Raw genomic sequence first — 23844 nt, forward strand, 5'->3', positions numbered from 1 at the left:
TTTGGGTCGTTTATATCTCAGGTGACCCCCATGATGAGGAAATCAAGGCCCAGAGAGGAGAAGGGACTCGCTCAAGGACCCCCATGGAGGCCATGACACTGTCAGAGCTCAGTTTTACGTCCTTATCAAGAGAGGGAACTTTCCACCCCAGTGTGGATTATTGGAGGATGAGCCCTAAGGAGGGGAGGGCTCCAATGGGGCCCCTGAGGGGCAAGCACCCCCATCTCCCTCCTGTCCCAAAGACCTTGTCTGAATGTGTCTGAGAAACAGGATCAGTTGCCTCGGTGTGACCCTTTAGTGTACACTGTCCTTCCTCTGAATCCTCCTCTTCCTCCCCCTCCCCCTCCCTGTGACACAGCACTAGGTGGTGTTGTTCTTATCCGTTCGTAATTAATTTTTAACATCGCTTCTGGGTCGCTGGTTTAGACCCAATATCTCTATAACAGAGGGGTGGGCCGCCTTCCTGAGCACCCCAGGCCCATTCTCACTTAGCAGCCACTAAACTGACACTAATGAAGGCTTCTCCTCCCCTCACACTGCAAACAAGTCTGCTTCCTGTCTCTTGGGGTGAACTAGGCCAAAGGTTGACTGTCTTCACCTTGTTTAGTCATGAAAAGCAGCTTAACAGCTAGACTGCGCTCACTAGGTAAATAGGACAGGGCGACCCAGAGTATTTTTATTAAAAGCCGTAAACATCTATTACAACTCAAAGGGCCACAAAGTTTCTCAGCTCCTCTGGGTGACAGATGTCCCAACTACTCCATGATTCTTTGAAGGTGGAGTCTGCGTGCCTGAGGAGAGCGGTGAATGGCTCTGAGTCCTGTGATCTTCTTCAGACTGGCCCTGTCCCCACAGAGGGGCAGGCAACAGGCTGCAGGATCCCTCTCAGGTCTCTGGTCTCCCAGGAAGGCAGTCCAGGCCTGCAGTTACCGTGGGAACCAGCTAGAGGGCAGAGTGTCCCAGGCCCTGAGAGCTGGCCTAGGACCTTGGCACTATTGAGTGACCCAGGCCTTAACCCCGTTACTGGGAATCTCCTCAGCCCAGTTCCATCCAGCTCAGAGAAAGGTGAGTCTCCAAGGTGTCACTTGCCTCCACAGTCCAGCAGAGCCCAGCCCAGGAGTAAAGCAACAGTAGCAGCCGTAGGAAAGGAGGAAGAACTCAACCATGTAGTCAGGTCATTTGTATATGTGATCACTTATCCTCCGGGTAACCTTCCAGGTAGATTGTATGATTGATATTTGCAAAGGAGGAGATATGGCTCAGGGCAGTGACTTGCCCAGATTGGTTTCCTACACTTGCTTCATCATGAGAATCCCCTGGGGAGCTTACTGAAAATACAACTTCCCCAGCCTCCTCCCTCTTCCCCAGACCTGTTAATCCACAGCTCCTGGGAAATCTGGATTTTTTTTTTTTAAAGATTTTATCGGGGAAGGGGAACAGGACTTTATTGGGGAAGAGTGTGTACTTCCAGGACTTTTTTTTTTTCCAAGTCAAGTTGTTGTCCTTTCAATCTTAGTTGTGGAGGGTGCCGTTCAGCTTCAAGTTGTCCTTTCAGTCTTAGTTGTGAAGGGCGCAGCTCAGCTAAAGGTACCGTGTTCAATTTTAGTTGCAAGGGGTGCTGCCCACCATCCCTTGCGGTACTGGAGGAATCGAACTGGCAATCTTTAGTGGTTGAGAAGATGCGCTCCAACCAACTGAGTCATTCGGGAGCTTAGCGGCAGCTCAGCTCAAGGTGCCGTGTTCAATCTTAGTTGCAGGGGGCACTGCCCACCATCCTTGCGGGACTCAAGGCATTGAACTGGCAACTTGTGGTTGAGAGCCCACTGGCCCATGTGGGAATCGAACCAGCAGCCTTCGGAGTTAGGAGCATAGAGCTCTAACCACCTGAGCCATAGGGCCGGCCCAGAAATCTGCCTTACGTGTGTTTTGGCGGGGGGGGGAGGGGGGGGTGACAGGACCAGTTTAAATGTCTGTCTCCTGCTGGATTGGAAGCTCACGTCCCTCTTTGCTGTATTTACACACTCGAATATACGAATGTGGGTCTTGGAAAGCCCCTGGGTTGGCTCAGTACAATATGGGCTAGAGACGCCAAGTGTTCTCCCCCAAAGATGCTCTTCTTAACACTGCAGCCAGGGAGGAAGGGGGGATGCTTAGAAAGGGGCTTTCAAAGACAGCAGGTCTTTTCACGAAGATGGTGCCATAAGCGAAGAAGCAAGCCCCTGCACCTCCCACAGCTGAAGCCAAAGCAAAGGCTTTGACGGCAAAGAAAGCGGTCCTAAAAGGCATCCACAGCCACAAAAAAAAGAAGATCCGCACGTCACCCACCTTCGGAAGGCCCAAGACACTGTGACTCCGAAGGCAGCCCTTAAACATCCTGGGAAGAGCCCCCCAACAGGAACAAGGTTGACCACTGTGCCATCACCAAATTCCCCCTAACTACAGAGTCGGCCATGAGGAAGATAGAAGCCAACAATACACGTGTGTTCATTGTGGACGTCAAGGCCAACAAGCAGCAGATCCAACAGGCTGGGAAGAAGCTCTAGGACATTGACGTGGCCACGGTCGGCACCCTGATCAGGCCTGAGGGAGAGAAGAACGCAGAGGTTCCACTGGCTCCTGACTACGATGCTTTGGATGTTGCCAACAACATTGGGATCCTCTAAACTGAGTCCAGCTGGCTAATTCGAAATACAAAATTTTTTCACTGTAAAAAAAAAAAAAAAAAAGACGGCAGGAAACAGAATTTGGCTCAAGAGCTCACTTGTATGCTCCCTCTCTACAGTGAGTAGTCCTGAGGCACTAGGAAGAGTGACAGGCAGAGTGTTGCTGGCCCCCAGAGGCCCCAGGAGGATGCCAGGGGGCAAGCTGTGCTCTCTGGACCGGAGCTGGCACAGCCTTCTCCAAACCTGCTCATCCCCTGAGGCCTGGCTCAGATGTACCTTCCTGATCACCCCCTGTTGTAACTGCCTATCCCCTCACCCTGTCTAGATTCCTTCACATCCTGGGTCTTACCTTCTTTACGTCTGCATCCTTAGTACCCACCAGGCCTGGCAAAGGGCAGGTGGAAACAATGAGAAGGGGAAAGAAATGAGATAGGGGAGAGGGGTATAGCAAAGCCTGAGAAATTTGAATAGTGAAGAAGAGATGGCTTCCCCCATTCCCCTCCTGCCTGTGCTACACTCTCATTTACCCATGACCATGGCCAGGCAGAGGCTGGCTCATGAGCTATGGGGGTTGCTAGAGAAGCCACATACTTCCATTTCAGCCAGTGATAACTTAGGAGCACTAAAGATTCATTTTTAGGTCACATGCTTTCCACTGTCTTCCTGAAGTCTGCGTGCCCAGTCTCACTGTCTCCATTTTTCAGAAGGGGAATCAGATGAGAGAAACTGGGCATCTTGTGCTAGGCACCAGTCAGTGGGGGGAGAATTCAGATCAGAACCCCCGGCAGCTGGGGAAACCACCCTTATCTGCTTTGCATACAACCAAGCCTCAGCTGTTACCTTTTTTCCACTTTCATAGAGTTGGGCCCAAGGGACACGGGTGGGGGGAGGAGCAGTCTGATGAAAGCCGGGGTGGGGGTAGGGACAGCTCCACCTGTTGCTGCCGCCTGAGCAATGCTGGACGGAGGGAACGACCCCTCCCTCTGCCCCCCCACCCCCATAGTCCTCGTCCATTGTCATCACACTGTCTCAGCGCTGCTATATTTAAGGCCCGTGCAGTCTCCAGGATTGCATTCTTCTTCCCGTTGCCGCTGAGCCCAGGGCAAGAAGACACCGAGGATCATCTTTTCCTCTGGAATCTTCTCCCCAGAGACGCTTAAGTGGGCACAGCTCCTTCTTCTGTGAGTCAATTCCAGGGATCAGGGTGGCGAGGAAGACCTCCAGAAAGTGAGACCCTCACTGCCCATTGGGAAGTGGGGTGTGTGTGTGTGTGTGTGTGTGCTGGGAGATTTGAAAAGGAAAGGTAGATGTATGCTTAGGCAGCACCCAGGTGAACATGGGAGGGAACCCTAGAAATCCCTGCCCCATCCCACTCTTCTGTGTGGCCCTGGGTCTTCTGAGCTGAGCCCTCTGCGATATGAAAGCTCAAAAAAAAAGACATCCAGGGATGCCTTGGGAAGTGGAGGCTTTCCTGCAGTGGAGCCAGAATCGGCAAGGACAGGGTGAGCTGGCCAGTCCAGCAAATCTAAGCAGTGCTGGCAGAGCCCTGCTTAGTGGACCCAGCAGGCAGGGAAAGAGAGCAAGCCCTCAGGGCTGGAACCACAGGGCCAGGAGGGAACTCATCCAGCCTGGGTTCACTGGTGGGAAACTGAGGCCCGGACAGGGGAGGAATTGTCTCAGTTCCTCAATGGCAGGGTCAGAATTCGGCCTCTTCGAAGCTGGTGGAGCTGCTGGCTAAGATCAGGTTCCAGCCTACAGACAGACTCCGCAGGCTGTCTCTGCTCCTGCCCACGGCTCCAGCTTTCTGCCATCGGGGCTCTGCAAATCATGCAGCTCTGTGCACCTCTCTTTCCCTCCTGAGAAAGGGGAGAGGCTTCCTTGCCCCTTCTCACTCAAGGGTGCCTGTCAGAGGGCCGGTGTGAAAGCAGGTTGAGGCTTGGGAGGAAAGTGGCTAGCAGGACCTCTAGCCCAAGGCTTTACACCCCCAGGAGGGGGGAAGGGGTGCAGTTGCACACCTGGCTCTCACTCCACTGACCCCTCCCCGGCAGGCACACGGCAGGCACACACCGCATATGGGAAGAGGGCAGGAGAGGCTGCACTCCTGCTGCTTAATCCCAAGCCTCTGTCAGTGCTTTAAAAAGAATTGATGGCTCATCGGCTAAAGTAGGGGTCTGGTTGCGAGGCCCAGGAGGTCAGGGATGGGTGCCAGGCCCACCCGCTGTGCTAATCAGGAACAGATCATCCAGGGAAGGAAGCCAGCGCTGACGCCAGGGAACGTTAACCTTCAGCTGCTGGGGCCACGGCCACAAGTCCCAGGAAAGCTGGGGGGCCTCCCCCGCCTAAGGTGGTACCCAGCAGCTCTCCTCTTGGGCTGTGAGGTGGAAGGAGCAGAATGAGCTGGGCCATTCTCTGGGTGCCTCTTCTCAGGAGGGGCCAGATAGGAACCAAGGGGTAACTGTCTTGTTATGTTCAGCTGAGGTCGTCGCATGAGGCCAAGGAAACTTCTGGGGTAGCACTCGGTCCCGGTTAACAATCCACAGTAATCCAGTCTTTCTTAGGTGTCCTTTGTGGACGTCCAAAGGTAGCAAACTTTTAGGAACTGGAAGGAGTAAATAAATGCCCACCAGGACTGACATTTGGCAGCCTGAGCCCCCGACACCCCACAACAGGCCCTCCAGGCCAAAGATCTCTGAGGAGGCCAGTGGACCCACCTGCAATGTTATGATCTTAGAGATATGGTCACCTAGGTGCCCTGTTCACATTCAGGTCAGAACACAACACACACACACTCTCACACACACTCCAGTGGGCCCACCCCAGGATAGGCAGAGGCCACAACAGCCTGGGCTTTGTGGAAGCAGACAAGACAGGGCTGAGGTGCTACTTTTTCCTGCTTCCTTCTTCATGCCCAGGGTCCAAGCCCAGCAAGGACCCTCCCAGGTAAGAGGCCTGACCCCCGGAATTCCCACTTAGAGGAGATGTCAAAGCCATTCCAGGGACTCCCCAGGGCATACCAGAGCTTCAGCAGCAAACAGACCCTCAGAAACCTGGTGGTGATGCTGAAGCCCACATCTGGGAGAAGACCTGCTCGTACAAGTGCCCAAAGCAGCTAGCTCGTGGGCCTCCCTCTCTCCTCTCCTGCCACTCTATATCTATGGATTCTCTCCCTGATCCTTGAGGCTCCTCTGGACCAATTTGATCCAACCCTACTGAGCACTACCTGGGGGCCCAGACCTGAGCCTCAGGAATACAAGGGAGGACCCCTCTCTTGTGACCTGCTTATAAGAAGAAAGGCCATGTGGTCCTCTGTCCCCAGCCTCAGCCAGGACCTGGCCCCAAGTAGATGTGTGACATAGAGGTCAAAAGAGTTCAGAGTTGGGCAGACATGAGTGCCACTCATTGTCCCACCATCAGCTAGCTGTGCGACCTTGAGCAACCACTTCCCCTCCTCATGAGTAAAAGGGGATAATGGTGCTGTGTCGTTTGGGTTGTCGCAGGGACTGCAGACAATGCATTTGAAAACTCCTAAACACGAGGCCTGGCACACAGTAAGCACTCACTGTTGTCACTTTTAATTGACATACAATCTTACTGAAGAGTTCAGTTGTACAGATATAAAATAATTAAATGGCAAGAGGAGGCATTTTCTGAATCAGATCTAAGTTGTGAAGTCCGGATACAAAGTACAAAAGGGATTAGAGGAGGGCAAACTCTAGGTGGCCTGTAGTTTTTCAGCAGCACTTAGAAAAATAATGTCAATGTGTATCGCTTATATAGTACCTACTATGTGCCAGGTACTCATCAATCCTTTCCATCCACCCTGGGAGGTCCATAAACCCATTTTATAGATGAGTAAACCATAGAGTCTTGCCCAAGGTCATACACTTGTAAAGCAGAATGATAAACTGGGATCACACCTAGGGAGTTGGACCCAAAATCTCCACGTTCAACCTTCATGCTCACTTAAGCATTCTCAGGTTGAAGCATGAATAAAGTTAAGCGAGCTAGGAGGAGGAGAAGGTTCTCCAGGTGAGGAAACCAGTACAGCTAAGGCTCAGAGGTAAGACTGAGTGTTGCTTATGCAGGAAGAGTGAGGACAGCTGCTCATCTTGAGTTATAGAACAGCTTCTTTGCACATCACAGTGATTAATCATCTAGGAAGCTGAGGCCCAGAGAAGGCAAGGCCTTGCCCCAAGTCACACAGCAAGGCAAGGGCAGGGTTGCAGTTGGAAGCCACAGGCTGTCCCCCAATGTGGGGCTCTGCTCACTCAGCTGGGGAGCACCTGGGGTGGTAGATAAGCCAGGCTCAGAGCATAAAGCCTGCCTCTCTCACCTTGGACTGGTCCCTTGCCCTCTCAGGCCTCCGTTCCCCTGTCTGCCCACTGGAGAGAGTGCCGCCAACCCTGCAAACCTCCCAGATGCTGGACCAAATGGGGAAGGGATGGGCAGTTGCCCCATTGAGTAATCATACACCTTGACTTTGCAGGTTGTCGATCTCGCAAACATGACTCTGCCCCACAGCCCTGGAAATGTGGGGGAACCCCAGCCCCCCCAGGTGGTGGAAGTCCACAGGCTGGAACACCACCAGGAGGAGGAGCAGAAGGAGCAGCGGCAGCACAGTCTGCACATGGGTTCCTCAGTGCAGAGGCGGACCTTCCGCAGCAGGTGGGAACATCAGGGACCCCACCCTGCCTCTGCCCTACCCCCAGGGTCACCAGTCGGAGCGGGGAGGCACAGCCCTACTTTGTGGAAATCCCAGTCTGAGGGGAGAGACACAGCCATGCTTTCCAAGACCCCAGTTTGAGGAGGGAGGTACAACCATGCCTGCTAGTCCATGAGGCGGAGATGGGTAGATGCAGCCCTAATCTCAGGGTCCCCAGCTAGACCCCCAGGCAAACCTTCAGGAGCCATTACTTCTCTTTTTCCTGGGGACAGTGAGGAAGAGTACAAGTTCAGCGCTGCAGACTACGCCCTTGCAGCCGCCCTGGCTCTGACGGCCTCCTCAGAGACATCTTGGTAAGTCAAGTGACTTTTCCAGAGAGCCCTGGGCTGAGAAGGGAGCATCCTGTCCAGTCCCCTGCCTCCCTATTGGGCTACCACTCTGAGCTTAAAGAAGTTGCCCCAAGTGACACCTCTAGAATAAGGGGCTGGGCCAAGGTTCAAGCCCAGGGCTGTCTGACCACAAAGGCCACCCCACTGCCCTCTGGATGAGTCTACAGGCAGTAGTGAGGACCAACCCCAAAGGAGAGGGTGGGGGGCCACCCTTCACCACTGGGCTTCACATGGTGGGGGAGAGGGCTGGGGAGAGGCGGAGCAAGTACACCAACCCCAAGTTTCAGACATGAGTCCCAAGACTGGGAAGACCTCTGAGCGTGAAAACATCAAGAGGCCACATCCTGGGCTGGGAGGCCTGGGTCCTGGTCCTTCCTCGTTGGTCTGAAACAAGTCACTGAGCCTCAATGGTCTATCCTATAAAATAGTGAAACTAATGCCTGTCCGCTTGTTACAGTGAAATCAAGAGGAATAATGGTTTGTGAAAGAGCCTTGAGAACTATATCAATAGTAGTTATTATGCACCTACTGTAAGCAGGACCCACTCGGTATTTTGGAGGCCAGAGAGGATTAAAAGTTGCTCTTGTCTTCAAGAACCTTAAAGTAAAGGTGGGGATGGCACTGACTGGCCCCCCAACCTGGACTCTTGGCCACCGATATCCTCTGACAATTCTCCGCAGGGAGGCCCAGCTGAGGCGCCGGACCTCCACTGTGGAACTGGAGGAGCGAGGGCAGAAGCGGGTGGGCTTCGGCAACGACTTGGAGAAGATGGAGATTGCCTTCCTGCAGACCCAATGGCTGCTGCGTCAGAGACGGGACCGGAAGGCACTCAGGCGGCGGGTGAGGGGGTGGGCTGGGGAGTCCTGGAGCCCTGGCACCCATCACATGTCACCCACCTTACCCTACCCCCTTCTCAAGAAGCTGCTGGACATTGGGAAAGATCCCAGACCCTGGACATTGGCCTGGGTTTGAATCCCAATGCCTCCTCCATCTTAGGCGAGCAACTGATTCTTCCTGAGCCTCAGTTTTCTTATCTGCAAAATAGATGTATGTGGTTGTACCAACTCTCAGTGTTGAGATAGGAATGAAGTGAGACTGGGCTCATAAAATCACTTTCCCAGTGCCTAGAACTCAGAAGATCCTCGGGAAATGCTATTCCTGACAAATGTCAGGGATCTGGAGCCACCCTCGGTCCCCCTCCCTAGGCAGGACAGCAGTAGCTAATTCTTAACGGGCCTTTTCAGCACCCATGTATTAATCATTGAATCCTCACTACTACCCCACAGGAGGCTGGGGGAATATTATTGTCACCACCATTTTACAGATAAAGAACCTGAGGATTCACTTATGGTCTCTAGTAAGTAGCAGAGTTTGGCCTGACCTCAGGCCAGCTGGTTCCAAAGCCCATGTTCTGCCCTCTGGTTCACACAGCTATTGCTGAAGGGGGGCTCCAGCTCACATGGGTCTGACTGATAACAGTGAAGATGGCACCCTGGCTCATAGGAGTCACAGACTTTCTCCTGCCTCCAGACAGAGGAGAAAGTCCGAGAGGCCAAGGAGCTGAGAGAGCTGTGTTCCAGCCGGGGACCCTGGTTCTGGATCCCCCTTCGCTCCCACGCCGTCTGGGAGCACGCCACAGTCCTGCTGACCTGTACTGTCCAGGCGTCACCTCCACCCCAGGTCACCTGGTAAGCCTCTGGGGCCGGAGAGAAAGGTCTTCCACCTACCCCCACACTCTATGCCTCACGGTTATGTGAATGTGAGTTCCTTATAGCCCAGCACCTGCCAGGGGCCCAGTCCATCCCCCAGAAGTCCCTGTAGCCTTAGAAAAGCTGCAGCCCCACAGACCCTAAGCTCTGCCCACCCCTCAAACAGAGCAGCAGCTGCTGAAGAGGCTCAGGAGGGGTTATTCTTAGCTGCCTCCCACTTAGCCTAGGGCTGGAAGACTGGGCCACTGGGGAGCCAGCACTCGTAAAAATATGATTCTGGCATTATGAGAAGGCAGCTGCTCCCATCTGGGTGTCTCCAGGGTTGGAGGATGATGGTGGGAGGCAGGGCAGGGAGCAGGGGATCAGGGGAGAAGGTGGGGAGGGCAAGAGCCCTACAGTGAGAGGAGCTCAGGCTTAGAGTGGGAGCACTGCTCTCCAGGCCCAACGGTCACTCTGTCTCTCTCTCTACTAACTCAGTGTGTGGTCTCAACTATATCTCTTAATCTCTCCAGTCCTGCCTCAGTTTCCTATTCTGTAAAATGGGTTGAAGACCACCTGTGTAGCTTGTATGTGGTAAGGATTTCATGACACAACAATATGGAAGCCCTCAGAACTTGAAAGGTGCTTGGAAAACAGGAAATGCCATTCCTGGAAGTATACCCATAACAGAACCACAGAGTCTAAGCTTTGCTGGTGGATGGTGGGGAGATAGCAGGTGTCTCTTAAATGAGCTTGACCATAGGGTTGGCATGACCATATCCAGGGTCTCAGTTCTACCACAGAGGAAGGTGTGTCATTCACACAGCTAATCCCACTGCTTCTTGAGTTCCCCGAGGTCTAAGGCCCATTGTCAGGCACATTAAAAGACAAGGAAGAGATTTCAACAAATATTTACCAGGAGCGTAATCTGGCCCAGGCCCTGACTTGTACCCTGAGTCAGAAAAGACCCAAACACAGTCTCATCTCAAGGAAGTCTCCATCCAGAAGAGAAATGTCATGACACAGAGAAGTACATTCATGGGTGATAACTGAGGTAAAATAGTAGAGGTAAAGAGGAGGAAGTGGCTGCCTCTACATGGAGGAAACAGGAAGTCTTCTTTTCTTTCTTTCTTTCTTTCTTTTTTAAGATTTTAGTAGGAAAGGGGTACAGGACTTTATTGGAGAACAGTGTGTACTTCTAGAACCCTTTCCAAATCAAGTTGTTGTCCTTTCAACCTTAGTTGTGGAGGGCACAGCTCAGCTGCAGGGCCAGTTGCCATTGTTAGTTGCAGGGGGTGCAGCCCACCATCCCTTGCAGGAGTCAAGGAATCGAACTGGCAACCTTGTGGTTGAGAGCCCATTGCCCATGTGGGAATCAAACCGGTAGCCTTCGGCGTTAGAATCGCGGAGCTCCAACTGCCTGAGCCATCGGGCCGGCCCAGGAAGTCTTCTTAAAGGAGGTGACGTATAAGCCAGATCTTGAGGTTGAACAGACCATGGTCTAGTAGGAGAGAGGAGATAAGCACATAAATATACAACATCACAAAGGAAAAAGCAACATCTTATACTTGAACCCGCTTTATGTTGACCCTGCACTTTTCTCTCATTTGAACCTAAGGGCCACCCATGAGGCTATCACAGGTGAGGCTATCAAGGCCCAGAGAGGTAGTATGACTCGTCAAAAATCATACAGCCAGTGTGAGCCAGGCCTCAGACTCGGTTCTCTTGCCTCCCAGCCCATAGCTTTCCACTGACCTAAAGAGAGGGAAAGTCATCATTACAGTTGGTTGCTTTTCGTTTTTTGTTTTGTTTCCTTAAAGCGCACATAATGCTTCAGAAGTCAGCGAAACAGAAAGCATTTAGGCCAGGAGCAATCAAGAAGGTGGGCTTGAGGGAGATGGCATGGGGGCTGGTTATTGCCAGGTGGCATTCATTCAAAAAAGTGTGCCAGGCACTGTGCTGGGCAGTGAAATCCCACAGGGACTGAGGCAGTTTCTGCCTGCAAGTTGCTGGTCCAGTAGGAAGACTGCTCCAGACAGCTGGAGTGGAGCTCAGCCCCTCAGCTGTCCCGGCAGCCACACCCTGCCATGCCTGGTACTGAGGCCCACATCTAAGACATTCCGTGGGAGCCTCTCAGCAGGGGGACTTGTTTCCACCCCTGCCAGCAGGGTTGCCACAACAGAGAGCTGAGTATTCCTTATAAGCAGAAGGAGCCAAGGCCAGGCCTACCTCTAGCCAGAGGGATTCAGGTGACCCCTTAGGCTCCTGGCTTTGGGGACTGGTTTTTTTACTATCAATCACCTCTGGTGGGGCCACACGGCATCCTGGGCTTGGCCTCCAGAGCTCTGTCCATGCCCCAGTAGAGACCCAGCCCCCAGGTAAGGAGGAAGAGTCTGGCCCACCGGGCTTGTCAGGCGAGTCCATTTATTTAGCAGTTATTGATTACTTCCTGAATACAGGGGCAATAACAGGGCAAAGTAGGCAAGGCCCCAGTCTGACCACATTTATGGGCAGACGTGGGCCCTGCCATGATTCTACCTGATATCAGAGTCAATCTCCTATTCTAAGCAGCCTTAAAAAGTAAAATCTAATACCGAAGTCTATAAGGAAAAATAAATTTCGATAAATAAGGAAAATCTCACTTTTTTATGTGGGCCTCCCCAATCCAGGCTCTGGGCTGGGTGCCTAGCCTCAGTGGTCTCATCTAGTGCTTTTTATGATTTGCTGCCCCTTAGGGTCATCAGCATAGCCCATGCCAGCGAGGGCCCACCGTACTGGCAGGAGAAGCCCAGAAAGAAGGCAAGATGAACACTGAGGTCCCTGGCTATCCAGGTCATTCCCAGAACTGCAGCTGCTGCTTTTTTCGGGCAAGGGAGAAGCTGGCCAGGCTGAGGTGTCTGGAATGTTCCTGATAGGTGGGGGCTGGGGTCTTGACCTTGTCCCCAGGCCTGAAAGAGGTGGAGAGATTGAGCACCCAGATTAGGCACTGCCCTCCCCACAGTAGACCTAGTTAGGCTTCTTTCAGAAGAGGGTGTAGCCTGGGGATTGAGTGGTAGGGCATGGGCATGACACTGTTTGGTTACCATGGAGACAAACAGGGCATGGAGGAGAGCCAGGTCCAAGGAAGGCAACACACTGAACCTGGGGCTCCCTCTCTCGGCTGAGGCCTCCTCTTTAATCTCAACCACTGGGACAGACCCTCATGCAAACAGCCTCATGGACACACAGGCGCAGAGAGGGGGACTGACCTGCCCTAGGTCATACAGCAAAATGTGTCAAGAACCCATACCTCCTAACCTTCACAGATTTTCCCTCACCAGCCTTGACTCCTCAGATCTCAGAGCTCACACACACACACACACACACACACACACACACACACACACACACAATGGGCTATGAACGCAGGCAAGGCCATCTCACAGTCTAGTGTCCACAGAAGGGAGAGCAAGACCCCAGTGTCTTCAGGAAACAAACAGTGGAACCCAGGATTAGCGGGGTGGTCCACTGGGCCACCTTTGGGAATCACCTGAGAGTTTAAAAAATACTGATACACATGTCCTGCCCCCAGAAATTCTGGTTTTATTAACCTGGGGTGCAACCTGGGCATGGAGATTTTTTTTTAAGACTTAAGTAAGATAGAAGTTTATTTTTCTTTCATATAAGTGTCTGATATATTCAGGGTAGGACTGCTAAGGCAACTCCACTCAGAATCCTCAGGAATTCAGACCCATTCTGCTCACTACTAGAGGGCGTAGCCCTTGTCTTCCCCATGCGAGATGGCAGTCTTCACAGCTATGTTCTTGCCACAGGATGGAGGGAACGCTGACATAAAAAGGGGCGGAAGCAACCATATGCTACTTGTCTTACTTTCTGTTGACAAAATGTAGTCAGTCACATAGCTACACCTAGCAGAAAAAGAGGCTACAAAAGATGTTACATATTTAGTGGCTCAGTGATAATAGATTCTATTCCTTTAGAATAAGAGGAGAATGCCTATAGGAGAATAATTAGCAATTTCTGATGCAAATTCCCCAAGGCCTTTGTTTACAATCTGGGCACAGAAATTTTAAAGCTTCCTCTGGTGAGCCTAATAAGAGCCAAGAGATAAAGAACTGCTGTCCTGGGGGTGTCAACAGGGAGGTAGGGAGGGAGGTACCTCCCTTGGCAACTCCCTTCAGAGAGGAGTGAAAAGCTGGGGCCAGGTCCCCAGAGGTACCCCAATAGGGGGAGGAAAAGCTACCCCTAATTATAGCCTCCCTCCTCCTGCCCTCCAGAAAGGGAATGAACTCTTGAGCATCTATAGGGCACAAGAGAAAATATTTACATGTCTTAATCAGCACAGCAACCCTAGGTCAGTGCCATTCTTACTCCCATTTCACAGATGAGGACAACTGAGGTTCCGAGCAGTAAAAGAAATTCCAGATCCTTCCCGCTCAGAACCATACTGCCTGCCACAGACCAGTGTGTCTCCACAGGTACAAAAACGACATGCAGATCGATCCCCGCCTCTTCCCTGCCGGAAAGTACAAAATCACCAACAACTACGGGCTGCTGACCCTGGAGATTAGGAGGTGAGACTGTGAGTCCTGGATGACCCATGATCCCCTAAGCCCCATAACCCCAAAGCCAGAGTAGGATTCCAAACCCATCCTCGGAGCTATCTCCCCAGTGGGCCTCATCTTCAGAAGTGCCTGGATTGCTTGTTAAAATATCGACTCATGGGATGGACCTTCCTCTCACCCCGCAGAGATTCAGATTAAGTAGGTCTGTAGCGGGGCCCAAGAATGTGTTTCTCTCCCCCATGGTGTTCCAATGCCTTAGAATACACAATGAGAAATGTGGACTCAGAGGCTAGTAGCAAGGACAGCATGCTGAGCTAGGCAAATTGGGAGAGCTCCTTGCTGGGGAAGAGAAAACACAAATCATTACACACACACACACACACACACACACACACGCGTGCGCGCGCACACACATACACACACGCACATACACACACACATACATACATACAAGTGCAAGGGGAAGCAGTTGGAGGGGAGAGTTAGACCTTTCAGGAGATGGTGAGTCTATGGTGTGGTTTTGAAGGAAGAGGCCACATGAAGGGAGGCCGTATGGGAATAGGAAAGTACCATCCTCCCCAAAGTATGTGTTATTCATGCGAGGTGCCACATGTTGGATTCCTCCTGGTGCTAAGCCCTCTGCTAGGGGCTTTACATGTTCAGTTGACAATGCCCACCACCATTTTTGTGTGGAAGCATTGTTACAGGTGCGGAAACAGACACTACGAGAGGCCAAAGGTCTTACACAGCTTGTACAGGGCAGGGCCTGGGTTGCAGCCAGTTCTCTCCATCTGGGTTCTTACCAATATTCCAAACCCTCCACCGCAGCCAACTTGGGTTTCAGAGACACAAATATGAACAAAGTAGGGACACATGGACATAAATATTTGACCACAAAACGCCACAAAGGGAGGTGTCCCATGGGCTGAACAGTCACAGAAGGCATGCAGGACGAGGGGAAGTTGTAGTGGCAGATGGGACTCGCTCTTGAAACAAGAAAGATTCCTGCCCCAAGCAGCCAGAGAAGGGGGCACCAAGCCTCCCTGATTACGGATGGGGCCGGATGTGCCACATCCTACCAACTACTCTCTTTGTCACTAAGATGCCCCTGGGATGGAGCTGGCCCAAGCCTCCCCTGGAAACATGACAGTGTTGGCCTGGCTGGTGGGGACACCGGGACCTGAGATGGAGAACCCCTGGGCATCTGGCCCAGTTCTGGCACAGGCTGGCAGTGTGCCTCGAGCAAGCCTAGGCCCCTGCTCCTGCTCCAGGCTTTTGATCTGGAGGTGCTGATAGGGCAGGAGGCAAGTCACTTAACCATTCTAATCCTGCAGTCAGTAATAGGAATCATGTTTTCAAAGTTCTCCAGCCAGAGGTGGGTGAGGCTGCTGTATGTCCCCAGTTCTTCCAAGGAGGACACTGGGGCATGGAGAGGGGCAGTGGCCAGCCCAAAGGCACACAGCTTTTCAGAAGTGGGGCCTGGCCAGAGCCTAGAGTCTCCCCTGTGAGGCCTTCCCACTAACCCCCGCCTTTCCCACCTGTAGGTGGGATCCCACGGAGTCCCGCAATCTTGGGGGGCACTTCTCGCACTCTCCTTTTCAGATGCACCATTGAGGACGCAGCCACCTACAGGGTGATGGTGAAGAATGCCTATGGCCAGGCCTCCTCCTTCGCCAAAGTCCTCGTCCGCAGTGAGTCCTCCAGGCCCCAAAAGGCCAGGCCTGCCCACAGCAAGTCCAGGCTGAGCAGATGAGGACACGGGTCTGCAGTCAGACTCCAGGAAGGGCCACGGGAACGGGGGTATTTGGCTTGGGATCAGGTGACCAGGCCGGCCACAGAAACGTTGGCTTCCCTGGGGCCTTCGGAGCAAATGAGTCTCCGCCCCCAGACTACACAGCCTATACAACTGTCTCCAAAGAGTGTGCTTGTCCTGTCGGGGTGGGCTTGGGGCCAGATCCAGCTCAGGGCCTCTGGGAGACCAGTCAGCCCCGCCAGCCTTGCTGAGGGGTCCTCAGGGGCAAAGGCCAAGCCCTACCAATGCCCCTCCTGACCCCCACTCCCTGATTTGGGTTCTGGTGCTGTTTCCCAGTTGGGCATCTGAAGTTACCCCAGGGCATCTGGAATCACAGCATAAAGAAGTGGAGATGCTCAGGAGTCAGTGACACCCCAGTTCACGTGCTGGCTCTGCCGCTGACTGGCTGTGTGAGCCTGGACAAGCCCCTTCCCAACTCTGAGCCTCTTCTTCTATACAAGAGACTCTTACTACCTACCTCAGACACGCACGGTCATTAAATGAGATAGTATGGTAAGGCTCTAGGGAAGGGACAACTCTCCCGCCCCCACCCCATGACCAGGGCAGAACACCGCCTAGGAAGCCACCCCTCTGGGTCCAGGACGATGCTGCACCTTGACCTCAGCGGCCCTGAGAGAGAAGCTGCCTGTGTGCATGTATACACACACACACTCCCTGGGCAGCAGACTGGCTGGAGTCCTTGCTCCCCACCTCTCATCAGATCTTGTTAAACCATCCTTCACAGTCTTCTCCACCCCCTCTGCCCTCTTCCCCAAATAGCTCTTGAGAGGCAGCTGTCCCCACTTCCAGGCCAGGCTCTGTGTGTAGAATTTGAGCTGTCCCGATAGGCTGTGCCCAGAATCAAGCCCAAGGTCAGGCATCAGGGCCCTACCCCCTCTGTCCACCTATTCTTCCCCTCACTTCCTCCACATCCCCACCCCTCCCTCTCAAGGCCAGCCAGGCCGGATCAATCAGGCTTCTTCTTGGCTTCAGACTCCAGCCAGTCTCCTGCAAAGATCATCCACTCAGTGCCATTACCACCCCTCCCCCTGCTCTCATCTCCATAGCAACTGTGGTAGACCTAGTGGAAGGCCTTGGAGTGAGAGGCAGAAGCTCTGGCTTCTAATCCAGAGTTTTCCACTGATTCTGTGTGACCTTGGGCAGCCTCCTGGCCCTCTCTGGGCCTCTCTCAGGAAGTGCCTTTCCAGGGACCAGTGTCACATGATGGCTTCAGGCTAGCTGGGTGATTATGCCTCAGTTTGCTCATCTGTAGACAGGATTTAATGGCACCAACAGACAGGGTATTATGAGGGTTAAACAAGTTAATAAGCAGCACATAGTACTCACTATGTGAACAATCAAAAGCTGTTACTATTCTCTGGTGGTTTGTGCCGACATCTCCTTGATATCACCCTTAGCCCCCAGATGGCTCTCTTAATGCTGACCCTTCCCCTGCCAGCATTCCCTGACCCCACCAGAAATCCCAGAAATCCCACTTTGATTGGGCTTTACCTCTATGAAGACAGTGTGTAATGCTGGTGGTGAGTTTAGGAAAGAAACCACCATTTACTAAGCACCAACTATGTGTCAGGCTCTGGCTGAGGGTTTTGTTCATGTGAACTCAGGTGTTCAGAACCCCACCACCATGAGGTGGGAATCGTGGTCCCCATTTTACTGAGGTAGAAACTGAGACACAGGGGGTGAAGGGACTTTCCCAAAGCCAAAGTGGGAGCCACTAATAGACCAGGGCTCAAACCTACTTCCAAAGGCCAGGCCTTCACAATCTAGCAGGAAAGTGGGTCTGAACCTTCTCAAACTCCGTGTGCTCTGGGTTTGCAGCTTACCTGGGGAAAGATGCTGGCTTCGATTCAGAGATCTTTAAAAGTAAGGAGGTTGGGAGTGGGAGGGGGGCCTCGGGAGGACGGTGTCTGGGACTCCTCGTCAGCCCTCTCCACAGCCCCCCTTTAGGATACAGCCATTCATTGCCCATTAAGGGATGTCCATGTGGGGTTTGCCTATGAGCTGTTAACATTTGCAGACTGTTTCTGAGGGTCCCAAGGCAGCTGCTGAGCTGTCCTGTGGCCAAAACTGAGCCAAAAAGACAAATGACCTTTGGATAGTTGCTATTTCAGCTCATCTGGTCCCCCCGAGATAAATCTCTTCCCGACCCCTACCCTCCAGGACCAGGCCTCCTCTCCTGGTTAAGCCTATCTCGAGAACTGTGACTCCCAACCCAGAGGAGTGGGGGCACCCCCCAGAAGGGTCCTCACACCCACCTATGCCCCAGGCTAAGTTGGCGGCCTCAGAAGACTTCCGCCCTAAGTTTCTGTTCCCACCCAGGACTGATGTTTGGCCCCAGCGTGGAGTTCACATCGGAGCTGAAGCCAGTCTTTGCCCGTGAGAAGGAACCGTTCTCCCTGACCTGTATATTTTCAGAAGATGTGTTAGATGCCGCGCAGAACATTCAATGGTTCCACGATGGTGAGGACCCCCAGTCCTGGTCTCCAGCCTTCAGAGGCAGAGGTGGAAGAGAGGGATTAGAGAGCCCTAGCTCTATCCCTAAGCCTGGGGCCCCCAGAGGAGAGAGAAACTCAGCTATGCTCCCCCCCCACCCAGTACCAGCTGAGTTATGGGTGCTGAAAAGGCAGAGGGAAGCAGAGCACAGCCAGGTGGGTCCTACAAATGGTCCCTGAGCACCAATGTGTCACGCCCTGCTCTGGGTGCCAGGATGGGGATAGGCACAGACACACATGAGCTCAAGGGGCTCTCCATCTGGGAGGAGGGAGGAAGCAAGAGCACACTTGTAGCCCCTGCCCACTGCCAGCCTGCGGTCGGGCGCTGGCTCGGCCCTGTACGTCTGCAGGATCCTCACCAGCACCCTAGGGGTGAGTGATGGCATTCAAAGCAACAGGAACAGAAGCCAAGGCCAGGAGGCAGGAGGCGCAAGGAATATCAGGGCAGGTTGTGATAGTTGCATAAGGCTTTTCAGAGTGAAGGTATGGGTGCCGGTAAATAATTACTACCGATGAACTGGAAGACCCCCGGGGGTGTCACAGACAAGGCTGGTCCGCTACGGCTGGAAGAAGTGGCCCAGCCAGGGAGGAGAAGGACGGCTGGATCTCCTGCCCCATCTGTGACCAGGCTTGCAGCCAAAGGACAGGGAGTACAGCAGCCCCCCAGCATCCCTCAGCTTTGAGCCTGGGGAGGCTGTACCTGCTGGTCACGGGGACAGAGGAGTAGGGCAACCATGAGGAGCCCTGAGAAACAGCTGCGATAACATGGCTGAAATGTTTTCTCAACCTGTAGATCTTCCAGAATACAGGTGCTGACAGGCGGAGGGAGGGGCCTTGGAGTGGGACAAAAAGCAGGACAGCCCAACAGTGTGGCCTCGGAGCAGGGCCCACTGTCTGAGTCCCAGAGCGCCTTCACTGGGTCCCCATCCCTTTCACTAAGGTCCCACCTACTGAGCCCCTATTCTCCTCACTTAACCTTACGCCCCTCAATGCGCCATTGACCTTCCTCACTGACACTCTCTCAGCACCCTTTCCTGAGTTCCCACTCCCCTTCAAGGAGTCCTCACTTCCTTCATTCAGCTCACATCCCCCTCACTGAGCTCCCACTCTATTCGTAGAGCCCCAGACCCTTCTGTGAGTCCTCTGCCCCCTCACAGAGCTCCTCACAAAGGGCCCCATGTCTGGTTTCCACTTCCTCACAGAACTTCCAACGTTTCACTGAACTGCCAACCCAACCCTCAAGCTTCATTCTCCTCATTGAACCCCAAGCCCCTTCCCTGGGCCCAACCCTACCCCCCAAGCCTTCTACAGAAGAGTTGAGCAGCCACATTGGCAAAGCTCCAGAGGTCACCACCCCCTCCCTGACTCCCCAGCTGAGCCTCAGGTGAGCCGGCCCCTTCAGTGGCAGACTCCTCGACTCCCAGCCCCACCTCTGCCTAGAACCCCAGAACATCTACAGGTTCCCAAGTGAGGCAAGGAACCCCCGCAAGCTCATACTGGACCCCTTCCCCGCACAGGGAGGCTACTGAGGTCCTCAGGACGCAGGCAGACCCTCTATGCAGACCGCCAGGCATCTCTGAAGGTGTCCTGCGCCTACAAGGAGGACGAGGGGCTCTACACAGTACAGGTGTCTTCGCCCTTTGGACTCCGGGAGCAGAGCACCTATGTGTTTGTGAAAGGTAAGAGGGGGACAGAAAGGGCAGCTGGAGCCCAGAGACCAGGGATCCACCCTCGATCAATTTGCTGGGGGACCTTGGGCAAGTACCCTGCTCCTTGGGGCCTCAGTTTCCCTGCTATAAGTGAGGATGTTGGGTTAGAGTCTCTTAAGAATCTCTGTAGCCTCCTATGGCCTTCCAAAAGGACAGAACCTGAGAGTCTCAGGCTTTGTGGGAGCTGGGGAGGGAGGGTCGAGTGTGGGCTGGGATGATTCTAGTCCTTGGCTTTGCCACTTCACTAATGGGGTGACCTTGGGCAAGTCAATTTTCCTCTATGAGACTCAGTTTTCCCATCTACAAAATGGAGAGTTGCTCCCGGGCTCAGAGTAATTAGTTATGCCAATTACCAAGGTGCATGGTGTGGAATGGGCCCCTAATAAATGGTACCCCAAGATGCTGTTGTTTAAAAGGAGAGGCCGTTGTTCAGGTCCTGGCCCTCAAGATCAAAACTGAGCCCCTGGATGTTAATGAAAAGAGGATATTGGGCAGGAGTGGGAGGGAGCAGCTGCCAGGTTGGCATGAACTGGAAGAGATTCCTCCCTGGGTTTCAGATGCTACAGCTGAGAAGCGGGGGGCGCCAGGTTCCCCGCTAAATGTCCGATGCCTGGATGTGAACAGAGACTGCCTCATCCTGACCTGGACCCCGCCCAGTGACACCCGGGGCAGCCCTGTCACCGGCTACTCCATCGAGCTGTGAGTTGGCCCCTTGAGTGGCAGAGTCCCCAGTTGTAAGGGCAAGAATGGGGGCCACAGGGAAGAGGGAGCCCCATGCCCAGCCTCAGAACAGGGCAGGAAGTAAACTGTGTTGTGTAATTTAGAGACAGTGGAAGGGTGTTCACTGATATCTGAAATTCCACCACTGGAATCAGCCACTGCCCTCTGGAACATTTGCAGCAGGAGCTGACCCTGGGAGGGGCCTGAAACCTGAACACAAGTACAATTGTTGGCTACTTTCCTCCCTGAGTGACAGACAGAGATGGAGTAGCACTAACCCCACGGGGAGAGGGCACACCACAAAGGGGGAGGCCCCAGGATACCCTGTCACCTTCACATGCTACCAGCTCGGAGGCCCTGGTTTGAGGTAACACTAATCCTGCCACTGATGGCTCGAAGACTATGTGCCTGGAGCTGGATGTCTTATTTCATTGAGGTTCATGCCCCATTCTACATATGAGGAAATTGGGGAACAATGTACCAAAGTCACATTGCTCATTAGTAATGGAGTCAGGATTTGCACCCACCTGTGACCACTGCCCCATCCAGACAGTAAGGTGAGAACAGCGGTACTCAGACAGCTCAGAAAGCCCAGACCTGAGGGTCAATCTGGGAAGCATGCCGACTCAGGGAGTGGGCAGCCCTTGGGTGAAATCCTAACTGCACCGCTCTAGGCCATGTGTCTCCCTTTGGAGAGTGACAGTAATCGTACCTAACTCCGAGGACTGTTATGATTAAACGAGATGACAAATGTGAAGGGCATAGCACAGCTCCCGGCACGCAGAAAAATTCCATCATGCGAGGTGGGGGATGGCCCCCAGCCTCCTGGGTGCCTGAGATTGGAGCCAGGCTTTTAAATGGAGAGCAGGACTTTAACTGGCTGAGACAAGCTGGGCAGGCAGCCCAGGGCCGGGAAATGGCCCTGGTAGAGGCTCGAACGTGTGATTTATGACCAGGGGCTGACGCTGGAGCCTCTCTCCCACAGGTGCCAGGGTGAGTCTGGGCAATGGGTGCCCTGCCATGAGGCCCTCGGCGGGACCTGTCGGTGTCCAATCCAAGGCCTCATTGAAGGTCAGAGCTATCGATTCCGGGTGAGAGCCCTCAACAAAGCAGGCGGCAGCGTCCCCTCCAAGGCCTCAGAGCCAGTTGTCATGGGTGACCATGATGCAGCCCGGAGGAAGATAGGTGGGTACGGAAGTCCTGAAGGAACATTCTAGAGCATCAGTCAAAGCACACTCAGCACTGACTCATACCAGAGACAGGTGGCACAGCCACCATTCCAAGCTCTATTCTAAGGGGGGAGACACAGCCCAGCCCTCAGGAACCCCTAATCTGAGGGAGGACACACAACCTCAGGAACCCGTAGTCTACTGGAGGAAACACAGTGCTGTCCTTAGGAGCCCCTAACCTGAGGGGGGAGGTACAGCTGGTCTCCTGTCCACAGGACATGCTAATCTGTGGGAGGACCACAGCACCTTCTTCAGATGGTCTTAATCCGAAGGCAGAAAACAGCTCTGCCTCAGGAGCCCCCAGCCTAGAAGGGGGTAGTGAGGGGACACAGCCCTCTCAGCCCCGAGGAGTCGATCTGACTTAGGTTTGCCTTCCAGCTCCATCGTGCCCTACGTACATGACCCCAGGCACATCACTTCTCCTCTCTGTCCCCATTTGTCCCAAGAAGACAGAGCATCACTCGGGGTCTGGAGCAGTGGTGCTCCACTTTGGATCCCTGAGAATACTGGAGCCCAGGGAGGACCCGCCTGCAGTCACACAGTGAGGGGTTGAGAGGCCAGGGTCAGGGACAAGGGGAGGGATCAGCACCCAGAGCAGCATAGGTCCTTCCCTGACCCTGCTGGCCCAGCCCCCACATACCCTGCACCCCTGCTTCTCCCCCAACTTTTTTATTCTCCATCCTAGAGATCCCCTTTGATCTGGGAAACAAGATCACGGTCAGCACAGATGATTTTGAAGGTATGTGTGAATCTCCTGACACTTTGCCTCAAGATTCCAGCCCACCATATAGTTCTGGAAACTCTGAAACACAAACTGGCAAAGAGACAGAAGCGGTCCGTGTACAGGGTGTGGGGAGGTGAGGTGGGAGGGGCCTAGTCGGAGGAGCCAGGGCTCTCTGTGATTATGGCCCGTGACTGTGGGCCGTCTTGCCATGCCCTTCGGGGAGGAAGTGGAAAGTCCTGCGCAGGACATTGGGAAGCCTGGGTGTGACTCCACCTCTGCCCTGCCTTGCTGGAGGACCTGGAGCAAGTTCCTGACCCTCTCTGGGCCCCAGTTCCCTCCTCTATGAAATGAGAGGCTGAGGTTCGTGGTCTCAGAGGGCCCACCCTTCTCTGCCCCTGGATGACTCTCATTTTAGACTTTGTGACCATCCCTTCACCCCCAACCAATGTCCATGCCAGTGAGATCCATGAAGCCTACGTGGTCCTGGGCTGGGAGGAGCCGAGACCCCGAGGCAAAGCGCCACTGACATACTCTCTGGAGAAGGTATGGAGACCCCAAGACCCCCAGCCCGCGGATAGCCTGAGAAATAGACATGCTGTGGGACCAGGGATGTCCTGGGGAGGCCTTCAGAGCACAGAAGAGAGTTTCCCGCCTGGAGGGCCTGAGCATGACCTTATACAGAAGCAAGGGGATGGATTAAATGACCTTTAGAGGTGACCTTTAGCCCTGAGAGGCCAGTTACTGATGGCAGTTTCTGAGGCTGTTCACGGAAACACAATATTAGAGACACAGACAACAACAACAGCAGTAAAATCCACTCTTTCCTGGCTGGCATCGGGCCACACCTCAGGTCAAGCATCTCGTCTTGGCCAGAGCCATGTTGGAAGGGAAGCTAGGTTGGTCCCTACCAGCCAGTGTCATGCCTGGTGGCACTCACAGGGCCTGGGGGTGGGGGGGCAGTGCACTAGGAGGCACTGGGGACAGAGTGGGGACAGGTGTCTGGGTAGGGGGCAGCTGCGTGGAGTGGATTTCACAGTGGAGGAGAGGTAGCACGGCAGAGTGAAAATCATCCTGGCGTTGATCATTCCAATCCTGACTTCTGCTGTGTGAGGCAGTTTCCTAACTCCTCTGAACCTCAGTTTCCTCCAGCATAGACTGGGCAACCTACCCTGTGAGGGTGAAATAAGAT

General features: G+C 53.7%; 1 protein-coding gene across 1 annotated transcript in view; it reads left to right on the forward strand.

Moving 5' to 3' along the window:
• Positions 1-7167: 7167 nt before the first annotated feature.
• MYOM3 (myomesin 3) overlaps positions 7168-23844 on the forward strand; it is a gene marked incomplete at its 5' end in the record, with an annotated part of 45516 nt that continues 28839 nt past the window's right edge. Inside the window, 13 exons of the mRNA XM_081056697.1 lie at positions 7168-7328; positions 7599-7679; positions 8396-8555; positions 9246-9403; positions 13882-13977; positions 15571-15659; positions 17600-17644; positions 18101-18241; positions 19791-19952; positions 20540-20681; positions 21688-21887; positions 22617-22670; positions 23071-23198. Coding sequence (XP_080912823.1) covers positions 7168-7328; positions 7599-7679; positions 8396-8555; positions 9246-9403; positions 13882-13977; positions 15571-15659; positions 17600-17644; positions 18101-18241; positions 19791-19952; positions 20540-20681; positions 21688-21887; positions 22617-22670; positions 23071-23198 — 1617 coding nt within the window. The remainder of the gene's footprint in view (positions 7329-7598; positions 7680-8395; positions 8556-9245; positions 9404-13881; positions 13978-15570; positions 15660-17599; positions 17645-18100; positions 18242-19790; positions 19953-20539; positions 20682-21687; positions 21888-22616; positions 22671-23070; positions 23199-23844) is intronic.

The sequence above is a fragment of the Rhinolophus hipposideros genome, assembly GCF_964194185.1.
Source record: "Rhinolophus hipposideros genome assembly, chromosome: 8".
Taxonomy (NCBI): Eukaryota; Metazoa; Chordata; class Mammalia; order Chiroptera; family Rhinolophidae; genus Rhinolophus; species Rhinolophus hipposideros.